This window comes from Neovison vison, chromosome 1 (genome assembly GCF_020171115.1).
Source record: "Neovison vison isolate M4711 chromosome 1, ASM_NN_V1, whole genome shotgun sequence".
Lineage (NCBI taxonomy): Eukaryota > Metazoa > Chordata > Mammalia > Carnivora > Mustelidae > Neogale > Neogale vison.
In genome coordinates this window covers 221,303,038-221,328,940 of record NC_058091.1, presented here as the reverse complement: position 1 = coordinate 221,328,940, position 25,903 = coordinate 221,303,038, and the positions used below count along the sequence as shown (strand labels likewise).

At 41.5% G+C, this 25,903-nt stretch overlaps 1 protein-coding gene across 8 annotated transcripts in view; it reads left to right on the top strand.

Annotated features, from left to right (window-relative positions):
- Window positions 1–25,903, top strand: part of MAST4 (microtubule associated serine/threonine kinase family member 4) — a 553,319-nt gene that overhangs the window by 384,929 nt on the left and 142,487 nt on the right. Inside the window, exon 1 of one of the 8 annotated variants that reach the window (XM_044267829.1) lies at window positions 11,290–11,355. The exons of the other annotated variants lie outside the window; for them this stretch is intronic. Within the exon in view, the coding sequence (XP_044123764.1) occupies window positions 11,318–11,355 (38 nt within the window). The 5' untranslated portion in view covers window positions 11,290–11,317. Of the gene's footprint in view, window positions 1–11,289; window positions 11,356–25,903 lie in introns of those variants that run through there. 8 annotated transcript variants of the gene reach the window in all.

Genomic DNA, 25,903 nt, shown 5'->3' with positions numbered 1-25,903 from the left:
TTTCAGATGTTCCTTCCTATTAAATATTTGACCTTTATAAGATGCAGATGTGCAATGCAAAGATAGCTCCAGTTCGCCTGGTTCGTATTGTCTGCTTAAAAGAGACAGGTCTGCATAACTTTGCTTTTTTTTTTTTTTTACTGGTTTGCTGACATTTATTCCTAATACAGGCTGGCCTTTTCATTTTTTAAACGTATTTGACAGAACAGGTGGAGGACAAGAGAATTTTAAAATCTGGTTGAAGCTGGTGGCATAAGTGGAAGGCAGTTCAGAGTTAGCTGCTGACACTCAGATTGAGAGAATAGGATTTTGAAGGGGAGTGTTTCTCTTCTCTCCCCATTGTGTCCAGCACAGAAAGGTGGCATTATGGTGGTTTTAGAGGGGCCTGCCTTCTGAGTTGCCTAACCCTAGGTTCTTCGTTTTTCTTTGCAACTTGACTCTCACGTCCCCGCGAGCACATTTAAGAGCAATGGTGCGCTCACATAAACAGGATACTGCCTATCAGATTGGGAGCTTCATAATCTCTGTGCTCCAGGGTTGAAAGAACACCAGAAAATGGTGTATTCTCTTTGTTATGCCTATAACTTTGTGGAGCAGGAATGCAGATAGCTCATACTTCGGAAAACTCAGTAAATTTTCCTTCCGAAACTTCCCTTGGTGTTTCATAGATTTCAGCAGCATCCCGGAATATTCTGATGTGCCCTATTTGTAGGCTCACACGCAAATATAAACCTATAACACACACACACACACACACACCTTTGTCTGATCCTGAGTATACTTTAAAGTCACACTTACCTTTAATACAACTTGAACAACGTTGGTCCCGCGACACCATGTTAGAGTTTCGATTTAAGTAAGGTTAACTAGGCTTTTCTTGTTCTGCTCCGTATGGTTAGACACCTGATGTTTTGGTGTTGGTCATTTTTATTCAAGATGTGTCATCCATGCCCGACCAGCAAAATAAATGCAGCTAATTAGCTAAAGAGATAATGCTATCTATGAATAAGAGCACAACTTTCGTGGCAGTACATTCTATAACGTCTCGCCTTTCAAGTCTGTCAGGGGCCCCTAAATATTTGAGTCGTGTAGTCCTGGCTATGATGAGGTCTCTACTCCCAGTTGAGGCCACTTCGCAAAGAGATCGGCCTGCTCTGGCGTTACACCTGTGTTTCTCCACCGAGAGGCTTGGAGCCTTTCTTTGCCCTGTCTACCTGTTGATAATATTACTGAGAGAATTCTCAGGCTAGTCTGACCCTGACTTTCCAGCCCAGGGCATTCCAATCCAGAGCACTGCAATTCAGACCACTCACACTGGCACAGAACCCGAGTCCCAAGTTCCTTCTTAGGAACTGAAGTAACTTAGGCTCTTCCCAGCAAAGTGGAAGAGTGTGGGAGGCCTTTTCCCATTCCCCAAGTCATGGACCCGGTTTTTTTCCAGTTCAGTGAAACAGAAAAGGGGACGGATTTTCTTCCCTCCCTTCTATTAGTCCCAGCCTTTGTGACTGGGGATTTCCAGGATTCTTAGAGTTTGGAGATAGGTTTCCTGAAGATCATCTCTATGCACATCTGTTTATTATTGGTCTCAAAGAACCAGCACTGCTTTATATTTATTATGGAGATCTAGAAACTTGAAGGACAACTGTCTTCCTGTCCAGGGTGGTGTATGTAGCTGTTGCATGCTCTTATTATACAGTGATCAATTCCGGCTCTGTGTCCTTCCCTGAGGGCGTGTAGCATATGCTTACAGTGGGACTCTTCCCATTCTGTGACTTCCCTTCACTGCTCTAAATGCTGTCTCCTCCTCCAACTGCCACTTTAACCCCATTCCACACCTGGCTGATCAAGTTCCCTAAGTCTGTCCTTTCGAAAGGACCTTGCCATCCTCAAGTTGTCCTTTTGCCAGTCTCATTGTGACTGTACCCAGTGTCCAGGTGAGGACACCTATCCTGCACCCTCAGGTGCGTGAGCCCTAGCTCTGGGAATATCTCTCCTGCCCAGCTTCTTCTCTGCATACTTGCTGACTTTGTCCATCAGATCATTTATTTTCCTTTTTTTTTTTTTTCCTAGCCACTTGTTCTGATTCACATTGTAATTTAGAGGACTTCATCTTAACCTTTTCTTTAATATCAGCTTCTTGCATCCTTCAAAGAGTAAATCCCGCCTTGAACATATGAATGAACATCTCAGAGCTTTTGTGGTAGGATATGTGTACCATTTAGACAAAAAGGAGAGATGGAAGGGTTTCACATTCTTCCCTTAAGTCTGTATTATGGTAGACATTTTCATCATGGAAGCTTTTTTGGCTGGTTCCATTGCATTTGCCTTGCCAGTTCAGCATGGTACTGGTTTGTTGCCTTGCTCTGTTACAGGAAAACTTTGAAAGTTTCTTTTCCAACTGGGCCTTCATGGGCCTATACCTTTTAACTCTCTGGGTTCTTAGAGAGACAATCTGATCATAGAGACCTGATCTCAGGCCTAGATTTTTACACAGTATTGAACTGATGACAATCCTTGTTCTGTATCCCAAAGGCAGTTTACTGTTCCCTTCATTGTTTTTTGTCTTGACTGTTGTAGACAACAGGTTGGCTGGAGGCTCACTGACTTGGTCTGATGTTTTGCTGGAAAACTTACACATTCCATTGGAAACAGTTTATTTATTTATTTTTTAAATCATATCATATATTTTTTATTTAAAGGTAAATTTTCTTCTTTTAATTTTAGGAAAACATCTATCAATACTCTATAAAGTCTTAAACTTTTCAAAATACCCTTTCTCTTGCCCTGCTGTCATGTAAATTTCATGAATGAGTTTAAGTGACACAGTCTTAAAGCTTATACTTCTAGGGAATATTTGCATGGAAGAAAACGTCGTATGTTCTGTCAACTAATTATTAACAAATCAAATCCAGCAGTGAAGGAAAACAGACATCATGATCAGTTTATCCCAGGTATGCAAAGATGGTTCAGCACTAGAAAATCAATCAATATAATCTGTCCCAGAAATAAGCTAAGTAAGGATTATCACATAATCAGATTAGTATATGGGGCAAAAGTACTCCACAGAATCCAGTACTCACTCATGACAAAAACTCTCAGAACACCAAGCACAGAGGGGAATTTCATCAACTCAATGAAAGATATCTACAGAAAACCTTCAGCTAACAGAATCCTGAATTCAGTAGTCCCCCACCCATCTCTGATTTCACTTTCTGCAGTCCCCGTTATCCGTGGTCAGCCACAGTCCAGAAGCCAATGATAGTGGCCCGAGACCAGGTCACAGCGCCTACGTCATTCACTGCGCTGCATCTCATCACGCACACATTTTATCTCACATCATCACCAGAGGCAGAGAGAGGCCATATTCACCTAACTGCTTTTTAGTATGTTGTTAAAATCTATTTTATTATTAGTTACTGTTCATCTCTTACTGTGCCCAGTTTATGAATTACATTTTATCATCCATATCTATATATAGGAAAAAATATAGTGGATATATAGGGCTCAATACTGTCTGCAGTTTTAGGCATCTACTGGGGGTTTTGAAGCATGTCCCCTGTGAATAAGGTGAACTACCAAAGTGAGAAACTTGGGAGTTTTCCTTGCTTAGATCAGGTAGAAGGCAGAGATGTCCCATCTTATCACTCCTCTTGAACAGGAAACAGATTTATGTTTTTTGTTTTTTATGCCTGGCTTTATCTCCTCTGCCCCTCGATTCTTTCCACAAGGTCAGCTGAGTAGAGCCATTCACCTGCTGCTTCGGGAGACAGAAATCCCGGGCTGCTGTATGTTACCCCTGAGCTTTATAACATTTTTCTCCCTTTGGATTAAAAACTTTGTGGAGGGAGGGAAGAAGATCAAGCTTCTCTCCTTTCTTTAAGCTTCTTTATTACTTACATCACATATGTAAGGTGAAAGGACTACTGTTGGTCTATAAATATGGCTGCTCAGTTTTGAGGTGCAACTTTAGTGTTGCTAAAACACAATTTAGAGATTCTAGAAGATGTTTGGTTTTTAACCTTATTGGTCAGAAATCTGTCATACTTTCATTGAGTGTATGTGACAATATCCAAATCTCAGTGACAACTAAATCAAGCACCATTATCCATGCCAGTGGGCAGCTTGTGACTCGCTTCATCAGTTGGAGCAATTTTCCTAATGTGTTTTGCCGGGAACCCATGGAATAAAAGTTGGTTTTGGGGTTTTGTGTGTGTGTGTGTGTGTGTGTGTGTGTGTGTTTCTGAATCCCTATTACTCAGCGGTTGCCCTGAATACCAGGGACACTCAGGGATCTTAAACTCACTGCTGCAGTGGTCAGAATGTATCAAATCTTTAGGTATGCTGCATCCTCTTTTCAAAAACATCTGTAGTGTAGCGCGAGTTTTTGTTTTGCTCGTGAATGCGTGTCTTTTAAAAAGAATGGACAATACACTTATCTCTTGTCCTGATACGTTGGGTATTGTGGCATTTGTACTCACCCCTCCTGTGGAAAGTCCAATTAAAACACATTTATTGAGCATCTGTTGTGAGCCTGAGCACTGTGGCCCAGAGGTGAGTCATGGGATTACCCTCAGTGAAGACATGGGAATGAATCATTGCAAACCAGGGCAATAGAGACGTATTTGTAATGTACCTGTAAGCTTCAGGAGTGGTCACTGAGTAGGCCAGGATTTGGTCTCAAGGAGCCAAAAGACCACGTAGAAAAGGCAAGACCTCAGGGAGGTTTGAAAGGATAGTTTGGTATTTATCAGACAGAAGGACAGGGCCTCCCAAAGGGCAAAAGAAATGGTGTGTACAAAGGCATAGTGACCCTAACAGCAGAGTTCAAGGGACTACACATAGCTCAGTGTTGCTGGAGCATAAAAAACTTGAAGCATAACCCAGTATTGCTGATGCAGGAAGTTTGAAGAGGCAGTATAATATACCACGATGGTGAAGAGGATTGACCTAAAGCCAGTTGCCCTGGGTTTGAACAAGATCGGGGAAGTTTGTTAGACTTCAGTTGCTCCGTCTATAAAAAGGGACAAGTAAATTACTTACAGGATTGTTACAAAGAGTAAAATATGTTCATATGTGTAAAACGCCTAACGTAACAACGAGCACATAAAAACTCTGTAAATCATAAGTATTCACGCTATTTCTATCATTACAACGAGGGGGTGGGTAGTGGGCGATGAGGCCAAGGATGAGAGTTGAGGCCCTTGATATTTGTGGGCACTTTCTTGGTGTTTACCAAAGGGAGAAGGTATGTCTGGCTGCGCTGGGGCTTTTAGTTCTGGGAGGGAAGGGAGATACCTGGAAACCAATTAGTACATTATTGCAGGAGCATGTCTAAAGGGTTTTTTGCAAGTCTGACCAAGGAATATGGTAAGACTGTGGCTTTGAGAGACCCTGAGGATATAAAGGTGATCAAAGTTGATGAGCCATTGGCTCTGAGACACAAGGAAACATTCCCCAGTGGCCCTGGGGATTTTGACCTGGGGGCCCAGGGAGATGAATGAGCTCCCTGTACATGCAAGAGTGGGGGAAGGGAAGACAGAACTTGTACTCATTCCTTTGATCCCCAGAAGCCCAGTTAATCTAGTTTGTTGAGCATCTGATGTAGACTGAATACCGTGGAGCCTTCATTCCTTCACTCAGCCAAGATTCATAGCACCAATATCCCTAGCTGGGCAAGGGCTCTAATGGTGAACAGGACAGAGTGTTTGGGCCTTGCAAATAAACAAGCATCTAAATAAGTCAGTTGCCCAGTGGTGATCAGTGTTCCAAAGGCTATAAGCAGGTGTTGAGAAGAAAGTCACAGTATGGGGGGGGCTACTTTAGATAATGTGGTCAGCGAGTATCATTGAACAGGAGACCTAAAAGATGGTAAAGAGCCATCAGTGGGGAGTACTTGGGATAGGCACCTGGGAAGGGCAAAGTCTCAGAGGCAGGAAGGAAAGAGCCCCCAAGCAGGCTGTTGGATGTGAGAGTTCAGGGCCCCAGAGAGGCTGGATCAGAAATAGTAAGTTTGAGTGTCATCATTAGGACCGTAGGAGAAGTAGGTTAGGTTCATCTGTGGGAGAACTAAGGAGGCCCCATTTAAAGAGTGGGCCGAAATGTAGGCAGGCACAGGCCAGGAGGCCTGGAAGAGAGTCTGGTAAAAAGGAAGCCACACAGTGTTCTCAGAGAGATCCCAAGAGGAATCTGGACAGCACTGACACTCCAGGATGACAGGGAAGGCAGTGATGACCTCAGCATGAACAGTAGTGGGGGCCATGGGATAGTAGGGGCAAGGGTGGGGTGAGGCCGAGGAGCTGGGCACCAGCCCTGAAGTAAGGAATGACAGACCATGGGTGGTAACCACTCTCTGTGGGGAGCTGACTACAGCTCAATGACAGTGACTACGTCATTGTGTCCCAGCTCCTGCACATTCACAGCTGGGCTGTCAGCTCTCCTCCCTGAATCATATCCCCTTACTCACTGTTGCTCACTTTATTGTCTGCCTCATCGCCCAAACAGGCAATGACAGTTTCAGACTTTTCACTACCTGCCTGGAAGCTCAGGCTTTGTTCATAGCCTTCAGAGTCTCTCTTTCTTCTAAGAGCTCTGCAAGAGCTCTGGTTCAGAATCCCGGCTCTGAGGGCATCTGGATACTTGCCCCCTGCCTTACCCACCAGCCCCTTATCCCCTGAGTTTGAGCCCTGCCTCTCCCAGCCTGTTGCGCAGGAGGCTGGAAGCTAGCTCACTGGCTGGCCTCCTCTCAGACTCTCCATGCCTGACCTGCAGGCCAGGCCCCTCCCCGAGTCTCTGTACCCATTTCCTCCCACTCCGTGCTCTGCCCAGGCCTGTTTCCTACCTGCTTCCTTTCATCCCTCTCCTTTCTTCCAGCTCCAGACTGTGTTTTCTGCAGGCAGGACAGGCCTGCCTGTCACTGCAGGACTCACCCTTCAGTCCTCCTCTCATGGGTAGCTCTGGCATTGGTACTTTTCCGTGAAACCCTCACTCCTGGGTTGCCTTCCCCCAGCCTAGTAAAGGGAAGGGATACTCTGGGGGAAGAGGAGAAAGCTGAGGCCCAGGCCAGGAACTTCTAGCAGGTGTCTCAGTGCTGTCTGGGCAGAGCCTGGCCACCCTAGACCAAAGCAGCACGTTCTTTTTTTTTTTTTTTTTAAAGATTTTATTTATTTATTTGACAGAGAGAAATCACAAGTAGATGGAGAGGCAGGCAGAGAGAGAGAGAGGGAAGCAGGCTCCCTGCTGAGCAGAGAGCCCGATGCGGGACTCGATCCCAGGACCCTGAGATCATGACCTGAGCCGAAGGCAGCGGCTTAACCCACTGAGCCACCCAGGCGCCCAAGCAGCATGTTCTTACAGACTCCTTGTGTATCCTGTAGCCCATTAAAGCTTCCCAGGGACAGAGGACATGAATAGGAACACACACACATGGTGCTAATGTTTTTATTCCTTAGTGTGAAGCTTTCCATAAAAGATTATAAATTGTTTGGGTCCTAGAATAGGTAGGTCTCCCAAGGGTTAAGAGGGAGGGAGAAAGGAGAGAGAAGGAAGAAACGAAAAGGGAGTGTGTGTGTGAGAAACTGCAAAAGGGGGATTTTAGAAGTTTTTGAAAAATAAACTGTTAGAATGTGGAGCCTGCTCCATGGCCAGGCGTGGGCTATCCATTACTAGAACTTGTCAACACTGGGAAGAGTGTGTGTGTGTGTGTGTGACTAAGTTTACAGTGACAGGGTAGAATATTATATGTTTTATGGCTTTTCTTGCTTCTCTTTACATGCAGATCCAGTTATCAGAAGCCCAGGTTGTATCTTTAAAACAAAAGCCCAGGTCGTATCTTTAAAACAAGAGGATCATAAGCCTCACGACAGAGACCATCTGCTTTCTGGGCTGAAAACTGACAGATGTTGGAGTTAAGGAATCACTCGAGTCCCTGTGTGGAAATGGGTCATAGAGGAGAAAACTGGGAGTAGGCCTCCTTCTAAATAATTTGGGAGACGGTTCCTTGTATTGGTTGAAATGGAAATAGTCTGGTTTCTCAGGGAGATTACGACGAGACACCCTGAACTGTCCCCCCCTTCACCCCCATGCACACCCATCTCTTGTAAGCATGTGCGAACTCTTAATCTGAGCTGTCTTTACTACATGTAACCTAGTCATTTGGGAGTGACGTCATGGTAACTGAGTAATCCCTTTGAAAGTTAAGTGGTAGAGTCAAGATATTAAAATGGTCCTGGGGCAACCTGGATGAAAGTGGGCACAGGGTGTGTACAAATCCATTTATTAGAGGCACAGTCTCTATCAGTGGAAGTCTTGATTCTAAAGTAGCAAATTTGGTTTTTGTGATACTTGGGATCTCTAAATAGACATTTCCGTGGTCATTAACACTTGCCGTTCTGATTCTTTATTTTCTTTTCCTCTGTCTTGGTAATTAGGAAGTTTCCTTGTGAGCTTGGTTGTAAATTCTGAAAGTGTTGACCTGGATCTGTGGGAGGGTTTAGCTACACTAATCGCCATTGGACATGCTTATTAGGGAAGGTAATGATACCAGCATCAGCCTGAAACATCATACTGCTGTGTTGTTTTGTTTTGTTTTTTTAAAGGCCTGAGCAGAGAACTTAGGCTTTGATCAGCATTTGAAGGTAAAATAGACTGGTAAGGAAAAGGGGCAGTCATTCATGCTTCTCTCTTAAGCTTCACGTTGCTCAGGTTGTTATAGAACCCTGGGACTTTGTACATTCCACTGACTTTGTGATCTTAGATTAATCCATGGCTCAGATTGGGTTACAGTCTGGGATCTCTTGGAAACTGTAGTTGCAGACAAACATACAGGCAAAAAATCCAGGTCTTGGCATGTGGTCACCCAACTGCCATTTGTGTTCCGAACTCCTCAAGTATGCTTTTGCTCTTCCAAGGTAAGAACCAGCTCCACTTCCCTGGAAACTTTCTAACATGACATGGCAGTTCAAATTCCAGATCTTTTTGGGAGATAATGTATTAGGTCGTGAGTGAATCACCTGGGTGGAGGAATGGGGAGCTAATGACACTTGCTGAGGGCTCCTAGGATCATAGAATCAGAAGAAAACTGATGGGTTCACCAGGCTCATTTTGTCTTACGAGTATCCACTGAAGCTGTCTTTGTTTTGCTTTATTCTAATTTTAAACATTACAGTGCATGTTGATATCTCAGGACCCTGACTTTGACCTTACTGTGTTTCTCTATTGAGTCACTTAGAATATCATCTAGCCACTGCCAGAATTCTTAGCTGTAAATTAGAAGAAAATCACTGAACCCATAGCTTGCATAAAAATCACCTGTGTCCCTTTAACATTCAGACCTTTTAAAATACTATATGATGGGGATCTTTAAATTGAAAACCATAATTATTAAATGTTTTACTTTTACAGATATATGGAGGGTTTAAGAGAAAAGAGTGTATTTGGCTTGGGAAAATCTGCCTGCTGAATAAAGCACTCTAGGAAATATGGTAAATGAAACCTTTGTTACTGTAAAACAATAGGCTTTAAGTGACTATTATGTAATGTTATTTCTTACGTCTGATTTGGAATGGCTTGTTGATCTTGAAACTTGAGATAAAATTCCTGTAAAAATACTACTTTCATTTAGCTAATCTCAAGACTTCGGATGCAAAATCAAAGGCTTTTCCAAGTAGATTACCTCGGTTGGACATGGGGCCCTAGAGCTTTTGAAGCCATGTCAGATAGATTTTTTTTTCCTCAGGTAAGGATTAATTTTATCCACTTGGTATTCTCCATTTGAGTACCCATCCAAATAAACACAAATTATGTGCTAATCCAAAAAATAGTTTGTTGTAAAATTAGCCTATGCTTGCTCAACCACTCCAAAGGGCACACAGGTGGCAAAACAGCTGATAGGCACACTCACCTAACTTGGCAGTTTGAATGGTTGATGATGAATTTGCATTTTCCATAAATGATGCATTTTTAAGCAAAGAAAGTTTTAAATCTTAGATCTGAAATGGCCGTAGTGGCTAATAATGGAACAGGGAGAGTATGGGATTGTTCAGGGGTGTTTTAGGTCATAGTTCTTTTTATGCATTCTGCAAAATGAACTTCTGTGCTTAAAATTATAATTTTCCTGTGTGTTTTAGGATTTGATATTTGGGGTTAGATGTCTGGACCCAGAGAGTTAGTAAGGGATAGAACTTGTCATTATTTTTACTCCGTGACCTATAAAATTTGTATGTAGTGATCTTTTTCAGTAGTTGTTTTCTCCCTGATCAATTTCAGATGAGTTAGCTTTGCATATCTAAGATTTTTAAAGTGAGAAATTAATAGTGGTTTGTATAAGCCTTCTTAACACAAGAATCCAGGTTCAAGGGGCACCTGGGTGGCTCAGTGGGTTAAAGCCTCTGCCTTTGGCTTGGGTTGTGGTCCCGGGGTCCTGGGATGAGCCCCGCATCAGGCTCTGCTTGGCAGGGAGCCTGCCTCCCCCTCTCTCTGCCTGCCTCTCTGCCTACTTGTGATCTCTCTCCGTCAAATAAATAAATAAAATCTTTAAAAAAAAAAAAAAAATCCAGGCTCAAGAGTTCTGTTCTATTCAGATCAGACTTAGAGCCTGGTCATTTTGATGTCATTTTATCAGCATCATCATTGCCGAGATGCCTTCTCGGTAGGTAATCTTCAGGTAATGCCTTCAGGTAGGTAGGTGAGTTTTCTTGAAATTATGATTGATGACCTATCATTTGTTGGCTTCTTAAAAGAAGTTTTTTAAATAATAGAAGTTGTGGTTTGTCTACCTTATGAGAATTAACCTTCAAATTAGTCTACCTCCTCACACCAGACCAAGGGTGATTTGAGAGTCGAAAGGTACAGACAGTTGAACTGTTTAGATATTAATATGATGCAGCCTTTTGATGCCATTTCTAGGAAACACATTCCGTGGAATGGGTCCGAGTTTAAAATCCATGAGGAAAAGGGTTCTGACTCTTGGCACTAATAAGCATATTCAAAAATGTTGTATTCAAGCCAGAGTAAATATATATGCCCTTTACACTTTCTTTCAGTTAGCAGAAGTCACCCCCAAACACTTATTTTGGCATTAAGGAAGCTCGTCATGACCTATTGTTCCAGAAAGATTATAGTTCTCATTTTAAGCCAGTTTTCTGGTTCCCGTGTGAGTGGCATGCCCAGCCCAGAGCCGAAGAAACAAGCTTGGCTTTTCAGACCTTCCATTCTTTTAGGTGTGTCCGGCAGGCAGTGGCTTGTAGCTGTTTCTTCAGCCACTTCACAGGTTTGATTTCAAATCTATTTAATAAGAAACTAACATGTTTGGAGGGGATTCATGGCCCAACATTTATGGACTTTGTTGGGAAGTTCCAGGTGTGTATATATCTTGAATTCTATGTTAAGGCATATTGATGTTGCTTTTGTTTTGCTTGTTTTGTTTTAGCCTTCTAGTCATAGACTGAGTTCCTTAGGGTGTCTTAGGGGCTGGATTGGGATGGGATGGCCCCAGGTACTCCAGGCCATGTGGCTCTTCTTCAGGTTTACCTTAACAGCACTAAAGAGGAGTCAAATGATTATAAACTGGACCTAAAAACAGAGCAACCAGAGGCTTAGAGCTGGGGGATTAACCTCTGAGCGTGGGATGTTGTTTTCATTTAAAAATACTTGGAGGGGCTATTTATGAGTTACACATCTCTGTGTGGTCCTTTTCTTGCTTTGCGGCTTGCGAATAGCCTGGAATCACCTTTGGAATCCTGATAAGCCAGTAACTCAGTTTGTCGACATTTGACTTCCGTGCATGGGAGGCTGGGGGTTCGTCACATTGCCTCATTTACTTATTTATATACAGATATTTATTGAGTAGCTTTTATGTGATCAGAGCTGTGGTTATCACCTGGGAAACAATGATGTGTATGGCATGATCCTTTTCTAGTGAGGTTAGAAAGCCATATAGCCAGGTTAATTACGGTAACGTGTAATGACCGGTAGGAGATAGACCAACATCAGCAAAAGAAGAGGGAGAGGCAGAATATTTGTTGAGGCAGTTGGGCATGTGTTGTCTCACTTAATCCAATCTATAGTATCTGTTATACAGATGAAAGAGTTGAGGCTTAAAGGGATTAGTTAACTGTACCCAAATATCAACAGTACTAAGAGGGAAATCTAGATAGAAACTTAACTGTACTATCCTGTCTCCAACAGACATAGAGCTCTCAAAATATTCTAATTATATTCTTATTATTACAAATAAGATTTTAGGTTTTATAGTACAGAAGCCTCCTGGCAATTTGAGGCTATGTGTGGAATGAGCCTGATAATTTTGATCTTTGCTATAGAAATGCCACCTGCTGTCTGAGCGAAGAGAGTGAAAAATAGAAGTAGGTTTTACTTTGTTTTAAAATGCCACCTGCTGATTCTCTCTCCCAGTAATGGAAATTGTATATGTATTCTCCTGCAATTTCCTCATCTTAAAGAATCAGAGTTTATAATGGTATTTGAGTGGGCGTGTGCTTTTAAAATTGAGGTTTTACTTATGGTATAGCTCTGAACAAGCCTTTTGAATGAATAACACTTCTCTGCACCCCATGCCTACTTTTCTGAGATTTCACTCTCTGTATTATAAAATCCTTTCCATTCACATGAATGTATGTATTATGGGGACATATCTCAGAATCACTGATCTTGTAATAATGCATATAGGTCATTTCATAGAAGGACAAAAGGTCTTACGTCCTAAATGAGAGTACCATATGAATGCCCCTCCCCCCAAAAAAGTGTTGAGATTTTAGGGATAAATTTCCTATAGGCTCCTTAATTTAAAAAAAAAAATAACAATAATTCCTTTTAACTATGCTGTCTTTTTTATTTTTTATTTTTATTTTAAAGATTTTGTTTATTTTTGTGTGAAAGAGAGAGAGAGAGTAAGCAGAATCAGGGAAGGAGCAGAGGGAGAAGCAGACTCCCCGATGACCAGGGAGCCCAATGCCGGGCTCACGGGACTCGCAGGGCTGGATCCCAGGATCCCGGGATCATGACCTGAGCCACAGACAGAGGCTTAATGACTGAGCCACCCAGACGCCCCTAACTACATTTTTTTTCCTTTTTAAAAAAGATTTTATTTATTATTTATTTGACAGACAGAGATCACAAGTAGGCAGAGAGGCAGGCGGGGTGGGGGGGCGGTGAAGCACGCTCCCTGCTGAACAGAGAGCCCTGTGATTCGGGGCTCTATCCTAGGACCTTGGGATCATGACCTGGGCCAAAGGCAAAGACTTTTAGCCCACTGAGCCACCCAGGTGTCCCCCTAACTACCTTTTTTAAGAAAAGGAGATGAGTTGATGGCATTCACTTAAATACATCTTTACCTTGGGAAAGCCACTGTATTTAAAGAACTAAGAAGTGACTGCTTTGTTATCCATGCCACAATTGTAAAGGAATAAAGTGTGAGTAATATGTAACATGCAGAAGGCACAAATACTGTATCCAGAATTCTCTAAACCACAGAATCCTTCACTGGCCATCTTGGGGCTCTCAGTGGTAAGTATGTGAGCTGTTTTTGAGGAATGGCTGCCCTTCCCTGAGGACAGAAGCAGCCCCTTCAAGTGCTTTTCCAAATGTTCCAGATGCTTTTCTTCATGGCCACTAACCCAGGCCCAAGCCTTCTTCAGATTCCTACTGATATAAAGTTTACCAGTTGTATTCACTTGCTCTAGAAAAATCAACTCCAGGGAGATAGGGGTGTTTTGTTTTGTTTTAATAAGGTTTATTGAGATAGAATTTACAGATAGTAAAATCATTCCTTTTAGGTTTGCAACTCCACGAATTTTGACAAATAGACGTGTAACTACCACCATGATTTCTAGCCCCTCAGAAAGTTTTTGGTGTTTTTTAATTGTTTGACATTAATATAGGATTAGAGTAAGATGTTTTGTTTTCCTGTCCCCATCCTCCCCTTTTTAAAAAATTAGTTTCCATATGTAATTAAGCCTGCACTTGGTTTTTCTCCCCTAATATCCTTCTTCTGTGCCAGGATGCCATCCAGGACACCATGTTACCTTGTATAATCCTTTTTAGAAATCATTTTCATGAGGAAGATGATTAACACATAGGTTGATTACTTGGTTGGTAGTATCCAGGAGGTACCAGGAAAACACATCATGAGATACTTAAAAGAAAAGCATAAACTACCTTATTCGTGTGGTGTATTATTAATATGTAATAGCTCCTTTGAGCCAGCATAGGGGAAGAAGTTCTAAGAAACCAGATTAACTATTTCCTGCTACTTAGACTTGTTTAAAGTAATCTGGCGTTGTTCAGTGAGGGCCATGAGGAGGAAGATTTGGAAGGTATGTAGTTCCTGACAGATTCTGGTTGTGGGAAAATAAACACAGAGATCCAGAAGGACTCCTGGAGTTTTCCAATGTGAACGAAGACAGAACAAAACATACATTTTATAAAAGATAAATCCAAGCTCCTTGAATTGTTTTATAAAATAATTTATCATATCTTACCACTATTTTTAGTATGTTTTAATTTCAGTGGAATGTATGTAGCTTTTAAAGAAAAATTTAAACACAATGGATGCTGAAGACAGAGTGGAGAAAATACAAACAACTGTAAAATAAAAAAAACCTCCCCAAATTCTAGTACACACACGTAACCACTACTAAAAATGTGAGGTTATCCTTCCGAGTTCTTTTTCTGAGTGCGTGTGTGTGCATATGTGTATATACATACCACAAAACTCATATTTTGTATCTACTGTCTTATGAGCGGGTTTTTTCCCTTAAAGAAATGTCTTAGGGACACCTGGGTGGCTCAGTCAGTCAAGTGTCCGCCTTTGGCTCAGGTCATGGTCCCAGGGTCCTGGGATCGAGTCCTGCATTGGGCAACCTGCTTCTCCTTCTGCCTGCCACTCCTCCTGCTTGTGTGCTCCCTCTCTCTCTGACAAATAAATTAAAAGAGAGAGAGAGAGATTCTTTTAAATACCCACCCAGGGGGCGCCTGGATGGCTCAGTGGGTTAAGCCGCTGCCTTCGACTCAGGTCATGATCACAGGGTCCTGGGACCAAGTCCCGCATCGGGCGCTCTGCTCAGCAGGGAGCCTGCTTCCTCCTCTCTCTCTGCCTGCTTCTCTGCCTACTTGTGATCTCTCTGTCTGTCAAATAAATAAATAAAATCTTTAAAAATAAATAAATAAATAAAATTTTTAAAAAAATACCCACCCAGCTTTACAATGTTATGATTTCCAGAAAATTTGAAAAATACCTCTAACCTATAAGAAGGTGTGGGGGCATTATCTATGAAGTTGTGCAGAAGCGTTGAAAACCCCATTCTGAAAGCCACTAATACACAGCCCTCCCTTACGTGGCCATGGCTGTGGCCGTGGCTGGCTCCCTGGTGTGCAGTACGAGGGCCCAGCCCCTGACACGAGGGATGTCACCTTGGATGCTCTCACTTTTTAGGTCTTGTGTTTCTCTCCTCATATTCAGATCTCTCTTGAAGTGTTCCCTTTAAAAATACTAATGCTAACTCAGAAAGATTCCAATTACCATCTCCCCACAGGCTTAAATGTTAAACCTCAAGTTCTAAACTTTATCCCTTATGTATGTGAGCAGGCTTGCCAGATGGCAGGCCAATTAATATATTTTTGCAAGGTGTAGAAATGTTTTTTCTCCATAGGGGAACAAAGAATCCATCTGCTCCACATCTTCCTTTCCCCTCTGTCCTTTGGGGAAAATCATCATTTAATTTTCAGAAATAATTGTGCAACTCTCTAAGTGATACTTTCTGCTTTTTAACAGAGATATTTTAATAATTGAAACTTTTTCTTACTATGAGGATTTAAAGAACCCTATGTCATGGATTAAAATATGTGGACATCTAAGTTGGGTCCCGGTTATTATTTCCTTTTTGATTGTTGACATACAGAATTGTGTTTGACAAATCCATTCAGCGAAGGCTTAAACTTGGAAAAGGCTTTCAGAAACATGTAGTCAAATCCTTTTACTTTAAGATGAGGAAACTAATATTTAGGCATCAGACTTTCAAGCTGGTCTTGAATCCTGAATGGTCTTGAATCCTGGTCTTCAGGTTCCAAATGAGGACAACCGTGGTGGAACTAGAATCTTGTATTTCTCAGGAGGAATGAAAGGAGCAAGAACTTTGAATAAGGTTCACATAGAAGCAATCACGCCCTCATTTTCATTGCCTCTTCTTCCTCGAGTTACTGGCACTGAGCTGGACCCATCACCCTTACGTAGTTTCTTTACATACTCAGGTGGCTTTTCAGATCAGCAGGTAATGACTAACTGTTTAGTGCCTCTGTGTTGCCTTCAACTCTGTAGAAATTCCTAAAGGACAAATGCCACATCCATTTTTTAAGCACTTTTGTAGTGTGCTGTCCGGACCTGAAGTGAAAGAATTAGGGAATATGTGAATAGCAATGGGATTGTTTTTCCAGAGTCTTCTCTGGAAGTTTTGCAGTTCTAGGAGAGTGACTTCATTATAGCTTTCCAATGATCTGATGCATTTTAATACAGAATTTGGTTCCTTTTTCCTTCTGGTATGAAGGGTTTCAGTACTGAGTATTCCAGAAGCTTCTTTGGGGAGGAGTGTTTCAATTATATCCCTAAATATATTTATTTACCAGCATTTTTGCTGTCCTCTATATTTTGTCATAGGTAGGCATAGATTGGTTAATGTTAACCAGGAAGAAGGATTTGGACTTGTCATTTTTTTTTCTTCTTTCTTTCTTTCTTTCTTTTTTCTTTCATTCAACATGAACTTCTTTATCTCTTTTCAACCTAAGAGAACCTTTTCAAATAGAGAGTTCAGACTCAAGCTTTAGACGTACCTTGGTCGGAATCCATACTCCTTAACAAAATAGACATGTGGCCTGGCAGGTCACCTTACTTCAGATACTTGGTTTCCTCATCCTTAACTAGGAAAATAAACAGCACACCTTTTGTGCCTTATATGAGGTATAAGCACGTAGGTCAGGCACGTAGGGTAGGCAGACTACAGCCTCTGGGTGCAGTCTGGCCTGTCTTTGTACATAAAGCTGTTAGAACTCAGCCATATCAATTCATTTAGGGATTAACTGTGGCTACTTGTGCCACAGGAGGAGAACCCAGTAGTTGTAACATGAGACTCTGGCCTGCAAAGCCAAAAATGTATGCCGTCTGGTCCTTTACACAGGGATTTCCCCAGCCCTGAGCCTAAAGCAGTGCCTAGCTAGTACAGGCTCTCAGAAAACGGTAGTCTTGCCTTGCCTTTAGTCTTCCCATTGATTATTTCAAGTTCAGGCTTTCTCTGGAGGCCCTCTTGAAAGATAGTTCTGGTGTGGCCTTCTCTAATGTTCCTTCCAAAGCCCCTATCCACCTCTGGAATATGGCCAAAGCTTTGAGCCATGACACAGGACAGAACACGTTGAGGGAGGTCTCTCCACAACTCCCACACCCTGAGATATAGCATGTCTGGACTTGAACTGGGTGGTGTGCAGGTTGCAGGAATAGAATTTGCTCTAATCCAAGTGTAAATACCGTCATTCTAAGTAGATAGCAACGTGTCCCACTTCAGTTCAGGGTGTTTCTCACTCTCTTACTAGGTGTGTCCGATCTATACTTCTTCAAAACCTTCCCCCAAACTGGAATTCTTTTCATTCCTGAAGATGTTAACAAATTGCTACTAATTACAAATACCGCGTAAACGACCTCCTTAGCAAAGCAGCAATTTTGTGACTTAAATGATTGGGCCGTTTCAAAGAGGAAGTTCTCAAAGGAGCGATTAGATTTGTTGTTGTTGTTGTTTATTTTGTTTCGTATTTTAAGCAAAATGAACTGGGAGTTCTTGGCAGTTTTGATTAGGGACGCCTTGGTGTCTAGCAGAAGACTAAGACGGGGAACAGACTGATTGAGTGTACCCGATGAGGACTTGGTGATGGATGGGTGCACGCCAACTCCCACACATGGTGGAGAGAAAGATGGCGGGGCTTTCAGAAAGCTGTTAAGGGCAATGATGGGTGCTTGTTGTTTTTTTATTTTAAAAGTACTGAGGAATGTTTTTTCGGAGTAATAAAATTTTTTTTAGTACTTTAATATGATCTGTGTCTCTTAAAAAAAAAAAAAGAAAAGAAAATACCGTGAAGAGATGGTAACAGCATTACCCCCAATTTTGCAAAGTCCTTCTTGACTCTCTTTGCTCTTCTTTCCAGTGCATTTCAGTGTTTCTAGTGCTTCTGTCCAGGCCTGTTAGCATTTATCCCAATGTGTTATAATTTTCTGTATACTTATCTGAATTCCCAGCTGATGTTGAATGTCTTAAGGCAGAGACTTTATGCCAGCATGGTACCTGGCACGTAATAGACAGTTGATCAAGGTTTATTGAATGAAAGCACTCCACAGTGAGCACATTCATTCATCTAGCCTTTTCCGTCTTTTGGAACTATTTCCTTAGAATAAATTCCCAGAATAGAGATTTCTAGGCCAAAGTGATATGCATATGTTTATGAATCTTGATATATAATGCCAAGTAGGTTTTATGTCTACTTGTGATTCCTTCCAAGTTTGTGACTCTCCTGTTGCATGGTGTGTTATTGCTAGATTGGCAGTCTTGGCGTTCCACATTTTCCCTAGCAAAAGAGATGGAAAGGAGGGTACAACATTGCTGCATTTAAGTCTGGAATGAACATTGCATATGCTTAAGGATGAAAAGCTTCTAAAAGAATAAATATTCCTGCTGTGGGACTTGGAAAATGAAGGAAGGTGGGCAGCAGGGGCAAGGTATAGGATAAAAGTTACATTACAGGGACTCCTGTTGTTGTTGTTTTTTTAATTGCTTTGAACTTGTTCTATATTGTTATCATTATTTTAAGAAAGCATTTGGATATTTTTTATTTACTTTTTCCTCTTCAGCACACTTAATGTTCAAATATGAAACATTACTAAATGCAAATTGCTGTTAAGACACATTCCAAGGTGTGCTTTTATCAAGGTTTGAAACTTTTTGTCTAATATATTAGACATTTCCATCTTCATTTCATCTGATTTGTGTGTGAAATAAGATTGAGTCTCTGTTCTGTGACATTGGGTACCCACAGCTTTTTTTGAGTTTGATTTTTTTGCTCTCCCTCATCTAATGTTTGACTGCCTCATAAATTACCAGCGATAAATAGCAGTATCTGCCTTTTGGTACAAGTATGGTATTAAGGAACACATAGAATCACCTAAAAGCCACCTTGTAGATGGTATTATGAAGTTTGTGGGGGCTAAGCTGAATAGAGCAAAGCTAGTGTTCAATTAAAAATTCCCTGTGTGGGACAACTGGCTCAGTGGGTTAAAGCCTCTGCCTTCAGCTCAAGTCATGGTCTCAGTGTCCTGGGATCGAGCCCCACATCAGTCTCTGCGCAGCGGGGAGCCTGCTTCCCCTTGTCTTTCTGCCTGCCTATCTGCCGACTTGTGATCTCTCTCTCTGTTAAATAAATAAATAAAATCGTTAAAAAAAAAAAAAAATTCCCTGTGTGGAAATTGAGGATTTTAGTGAGCTGGATGGTTCAGCAGATGTCCTAAAGAGAATTTGTGCATGCTCTGTATTGTATATTCCATTATACACACACAGTTTTATATATATATATATATATATATATATATATATATATATATATATATGATTCACCTGACTGAGAAGTAAAAAGTGAAAAATGTGCCGGATTTTCATTACTTATTTTACTGTGCCTATTACTAGTAAAGCCCAGGAGTATATTAAAACAAACAATAGGAACATGACAGTGGTTGAGGCACTTGTCACCCTGACCATTGCCTTTGGAAGGATCCAAAGGCCAGGCCTTGTGGGAATGTGACTGTGTCCCCTTCTTCTTGTCTAGTAAGCTGTGTCCTTACAGTGGAGGAGCATGTTTCCCTCAGTGTCTTGCCATCAGAGCATCATCACCTCTTTGTCATAACCACACTCACTCCCCTAATTAACTGTGGCCATGAATGTGCAGAAATCACGTGCTGCCCCTGCCTGCTTCTCAGGCTTGGATTACATTGCCCAGCTGGAAAATAAGATCGTTGAAATAAAAAGAAGTTAAAGAATAAAATTGATAAAGCCCTTCTCGTTTGCTAATCTTAAAGTCATCTTTTTTCCCTAGAGTCTGTGTTTTAATGACGAAGGTCTGAATATGTTCTAAATAAGAGGAGTGGCAAGCAGAATTTATCCTAATCCTTTCAGAGAATGGAAACCATTGCTTCTCATTGCCTGCCTGCCAAGTTCACCTGGGCATCTGGGGGAGGGAAATTTGGGGGCGGGGAGAGAGAGAACTACGAATGCTCTTAAATGTCCTGCCATTTGACTGTTAAAACATCATCTCATGACATTAGCCTCTAATGGGATTCTTTTTGGCTTTGCAGTTGCCTTATAAATGCATCCATGTTAATCTGGATTCAGACTTCTAGCCTAAAAGACCTATGAGTAAAGCAAAGTGTTGAGATTTGATTTGTCCATCTGCTTGTGAAAGGTAATTCATGCATCCATAAGAATGCTTTGTAAACATAGAATCATTCTCAGGTTAGAAGCTCTCTACCAAATTAGATAGTAACCTTGAAACTAGGCTATAAGCAGTTTCTCCTCCCTTAGTTGCTGCTGTGGATCAATATCTTTTATTGACTCTTCTAGAGTTTGCATGCAATTTCCTATCACGGTCGTTTATGCTAATCAGCATGAGACAGAATCATTGTAAATCATAGCCCCTTAGGCACATTTTCCCCTCCTTTAACACTCAAGACCACAGAATTCTCTTCTGAAAAGATGAAAAAAGCAATCCATCATTTTTTAGTGACACATGGAACTGACCTAGATGTGGATGGCAAAGACTCCCTCCCTCCTTACCTTTGGGCTTCCCCTTATATTTTAATGCAGAAGGCAAATGAAAATGAAGCTGTGGTTAAAAAAAAAAAAAAAAAAAACTGTGGTTAAAAAAAAAAATCAGGTTTAAATTCACCAGTTACCTTTATTTGTGAGAAAGTCCAAATAAATGTGGAAGGTAGAATAACTATAATATGTTCTATTTTCGTGTTTTTACATACGACTATTAAAAGTTATATTCATCAGGAAGGAGTGTTTATGTAATTATTGTAAATTATCAGAGTTATTACTTGAAGATGTATAAGGATATTTATTATCTGCATATTTAATGATACAATTCAGATAATTAGCGTAGAAGACAGCAATTTTTTACTTTAATGTTGTACTAAGATAGATGGCTTGACCACCATTCACATTTATTTGTAGCACAGAACTCATCAGAATATATAGTTATTACAAACACAAAGTAAAATCTCTCTGTCTTGACCAGTAGCTCATGAATAAGTGTTTTATTCTCTTCCGAGTCCAAACTGTGCCGCGGAAGCAAAGTGAACTCTGGCCGTATCCCATATCCTGTACGCATCCCCCGGTGCACGTCATTGTGTTAGGCTCGTCTCTTTTAAGCACTGCGGAGAGACAACATCCTTACTTCCTGGAAGCCACCCCTTAGTGGAGGACCTGTTGTTATAGCCGCCCCTGACTTTAAGAAGATCTGCCTAAAGCACGGGCGATGTCATTTGCGGGACGCAGCTTGGGATTGCAGTTGTGTGCCATCTGCCCTCCACCCTGTGTACCTGTTTATTCGTGAATTCAGTAAATATTAGCCAAACACCTCCCTTATGTCAGGCATTGTGCTGGAGAGGGAGAGGTAAAGGAGATAGATGGTCCCTGCCCTTTTGAAAGCTTGCAGTTTCATGAGAATTGAGGTAGGGGTGGTTTGTGGGGCATGGGCGGGTAGCAAGGATAGATGCAAAGATTTACAAGGACTTGCAGTGTTGTGTGCGGTCGTGTGTGTGTGGTTGCCTCTCTTAGCCATGGTGTGGAGGGTCACGAGGGAATAGAAATGGTATTGAGGGCATCCCAGGGCCCATAGCCGTGGGTTATCAGGGAGATAAACCAGGTTGGTGACTGAGAGAGGTGCCAGTATATGGTGGAGGAGAATATTCCAGGCACAGAGCCCTTGGAGTGAGACTCGGAAGAGGTTGTGTTAGAGTGCTAGAGGCCTGGAATTAACTCTTTTGGCAGGAGGGGTCGATGAAGGGTTTTACCTTAGGGCAGTGAGTGATAAGATCCCATTTGCCCATTGGAAAGATTCCTGGCAGTGGTGGAGGAATTGGAATGGGGCAAGGAGGAGGCCAGGCTTCGAAGCCAGAGATGCTGGTGAAATGACGGTCACGGCTTTAGTGGCCATGAGCATGAAAGGAGATGGAATCCGCAGGACTGGTAGACCAGTTGGATGGTTCAAGTGAGGAAGGATGAGACCGGAGCACAGGAAGCAGGACAGGTTGAGGCAAGGTGATCATTCTGGTGAGCTCCTTTACAGACTCAAGTTGAGGTGTACAGCTGACTCTTGGATGCAAGGGTCTGGAACGTAGGAAGGAGTTCCAGGCTGAGGATAGAGAGTTGTCCACATAATGATGAGTGAAGAGCATCAAAGTTGATGACTGTCAAATATTACTGTTCCAAGAGTCTTTAGTGTTGAGGGCTGCCTAGACCTGGGGACTGAATCTAGTCTTTCATGTCCTCTGTATTCCCAAGTTAAATGGAGGTGAGGGGGGAGAGGATTTGCACACGATTTAAGTAGTGAACCATATACCTAATCTTTTCCATAGATATGTGTGTTTTCTTTTACTTGGATAAACTTGGGTACTTTCTTTTACTTGGGGGTAATGAGGATTTAACCATCATTGGGCATAGAATCCTGCAGCTGCTAAACTTTTGTAGTACTGCACTGTTTTCCTTGTAGTTAAAAATATAGTGAGGATGGGGCGCTTGGGTGGCTCAGTGGATTAAGCCACTGCCTTCAGCTCAGGTCATGATCCCAGGGTCCTGGGATCTCTGCTCTGCAGGGAGCCTACTTCTTCCTCTCTCTCTGCCTGCCTCTCACCGACTTGTGATCTCTGTCAAATAAATAAATTAAATTAATTAAATTAATATAATTATATTATTAATAATATTAATAATATTATAATATAATAATATTAATAATAAATTAATTAATTAAATTAATCTTTTATATATATATATATATAGTGAGGAACCTTACCATCTATGTAAATTCTGTCTCTAAGGAAAAGAAATCAGGACAGAAAGAGATGATAGGACGTGACTAAGAAACTGGACTTGCAAAGCTCTGTAGCAGTCATGGTGGTTTTTGACTGTCGGGTTTTGATGTTTTGCTTTTTTGCCTTCTTTCTCTTGAACAGAAAGTATTTTCTATTTAGAAGTCCTCCCTTGGCAGCATGATTTCTGGGTCCACAAAGAGGAAAACTATGGTGGACAGAATGGTGGTTTTAGAAGGAAAGCATGTTTGCTTATATGGGAAAAGGGTAGGAAAAAAGTGAAACAGAAGTTCATTCTTGCTGAATTTATAATCTGATGTTAATCCCATCATTGAAATGGCTGTTTGTGCTAGGTATGGGTCTATACACTGTTAATCCGAATTGGAGACTTAGACATTTTTTTAAACTTTTTTTAAAGATTTTATTTATTTATTTGACAGAGAAAAAGACAGCGAGAGAGGGAACACAAGCAGGGGAAGTGGGAGAGGGAGAAGCAGGCCTCCTGCTGAGGAAGGAGTCCAATACAGGGCTCGTTCCCAGGGCCCCGGGATCGTGACCCCAGCCAAAGGCAGATGCCCAACGACTGAGTCACCCAGGCGCCCCAGCTTTAACATTTCTATACATTTCTATACATGTCAAACTTCATTCATTTATATACTTCAGAATTTCATGTAATGAAATTTGTTTAAATTAAAAAATGTAGACCTGATACAAGTTGAAATTCACTATGATTTCACAATTAAATGTGAAATGGTACATAGATTTAAAAACGTGTAGAGAATTGTAAATCCAGATTCCCAATTAAGTACATATTTTTTATTACCTAAATGTTTCATATCCCTATGGATAAATATCACTTTCCCACATTTTTTTAAAAGATTGTTTTTATTTATTTGAGAGAGAGAGCAAGCACGAGAGCGGGTGAGGGGCAGAGGGAGAAACAGACTCCCCACTAAGCAGGGAGCCAAATGAGGGCTCTATCCTGATCCTGGGGCTCCGGGATCATGACTGAGCTGAAGGCAGACGCTTATCTACTGAGCCATCCTGGAGCCCACTCTTTCACATTTTTATAGGTCTTCATTAAACAAATAATTTTTCAGGGCACTATGATATAAAATCTCCATACTTAATTTAGTAATTCCGTGATACAATACCTCTATTCCCTATCTCATTTCTTTTATGGTCTCGGGCATTATTTGATGGTTTAAGGTTGTTGTCCTTGTAGACTTTGGCCTGAACCAGGTTAGTACGGAGTGAAAGCTCAGAGTTGACCATCAGATGGTTATTGGATAGCTGTTGTAAAATGACATATTCATCAGTTTGGTTCTTGGAGAGGTCCCCATAACCCCAGTGGCAGAAATAGATCGTCTGAGTGACATCTTAAATCGGCGGGGGGGGGGGGGAGGGAATAGCTCTTCATTTCTGTCAACCATCATTGCATAGCACTTCTGAGGCAAATCATTAAAATTCTAGAGGTGATATTTGGAAGAAGACCTGTTTTGTATACAGTAATGAGACTGTGGTTTTATACCCCTCCATTCTATTGGAGTTTCAAGTGCTTTAGTTTGAAACATTAAAACCACATGAGCTTTATATGAGCTAATGTTTTGTAATTTTCTTTGCCTCAGCACTTTCCTGTCTTTAGTGCTCCTGTCACTTTCTTACAGTGTTTCATTTTGTAGAGCCTTGGGTGTCTCAGTCACTCTATTTTTATTTGGTATCTTGGTTCAGTAGAGCTTTGTGCTAAAGAGGCCAAGGTTAGGAATGTCGGTCCCATGCCAGTCAATATTTAAAATGAAAATTATTTTTCCTGTAGTTGCAACTGGTGCTTCAGAACTGGCTGGAAATATTGGGCTACTTTTTTTCAAATATGAATGAGAACGCCATACTCATTAACTCTCCTGGAAAAATATAAAACCCATGTCCGTTGGGTGGAATCTTTCCCATTGGGGACGGTAGTTTTTCCTGTGTGAGGGAAAGCATTTACTTTTATCTGTGGATAATCGCCCACTAGAGTAAAACACATGCATTTCAACAGACTGATTTGAATGTAAGTTCCGGGAGAATGGAGGCCATCGGTCTTCATAGTACAACCCCATCCTGGTGTGCTCTCCCCAGACAGGAATGATCAGCTCAGCCCGTCTGCCAGAGCAGAAAGTACTGGGCATTTCCCAGAGTAGGTGGCAGAGGGGGGTCATCTCTTGCCACCTTTTTAACCTGATTTATTGCCTCAGAATTTTTTAATAAGGACATATTTTAACTTCTGTCTAGGGACTGAGAGCTCTGATCATTCATGCAGTGAACTTTGAATAAGTTGGTAAGATTGGCCAGACCCTATTACCATAATGGATGGTGACTGTTTGACATTTACAGTGGTATGCTCCATTTGCACTAAAATAAATGAATTTGTATTTAAAAAATAATTTACCCGTTTTTTTTTTTCCCTGCCAGACCTAAAATAGAGGTTGTTGGCATTCAAAGCTGAAAACTGAAAAGCTGCGTGCAGACTTAGTGAAATTTGTCGAATATATGTTAATTAGTGCAGCCCCATTAAACCAGATTGCATCGATCTGTTAGCTGGAGAAAGAGGAGGAATCACCTTATTCTCATGCCCCTAAACTCTTACCAGATTTTCTGAATACACAGAGATTTTTCTTAAATGCCTATCTGTCGTCAGGCCTCTTGACCCTCCTGCCCATGGGACTGTTTATGGATTAGGACGGTGGTTCTCCGTGCCACGTCAACTTTAATTGTAGATTCTTTCATTTGAGAATGAAT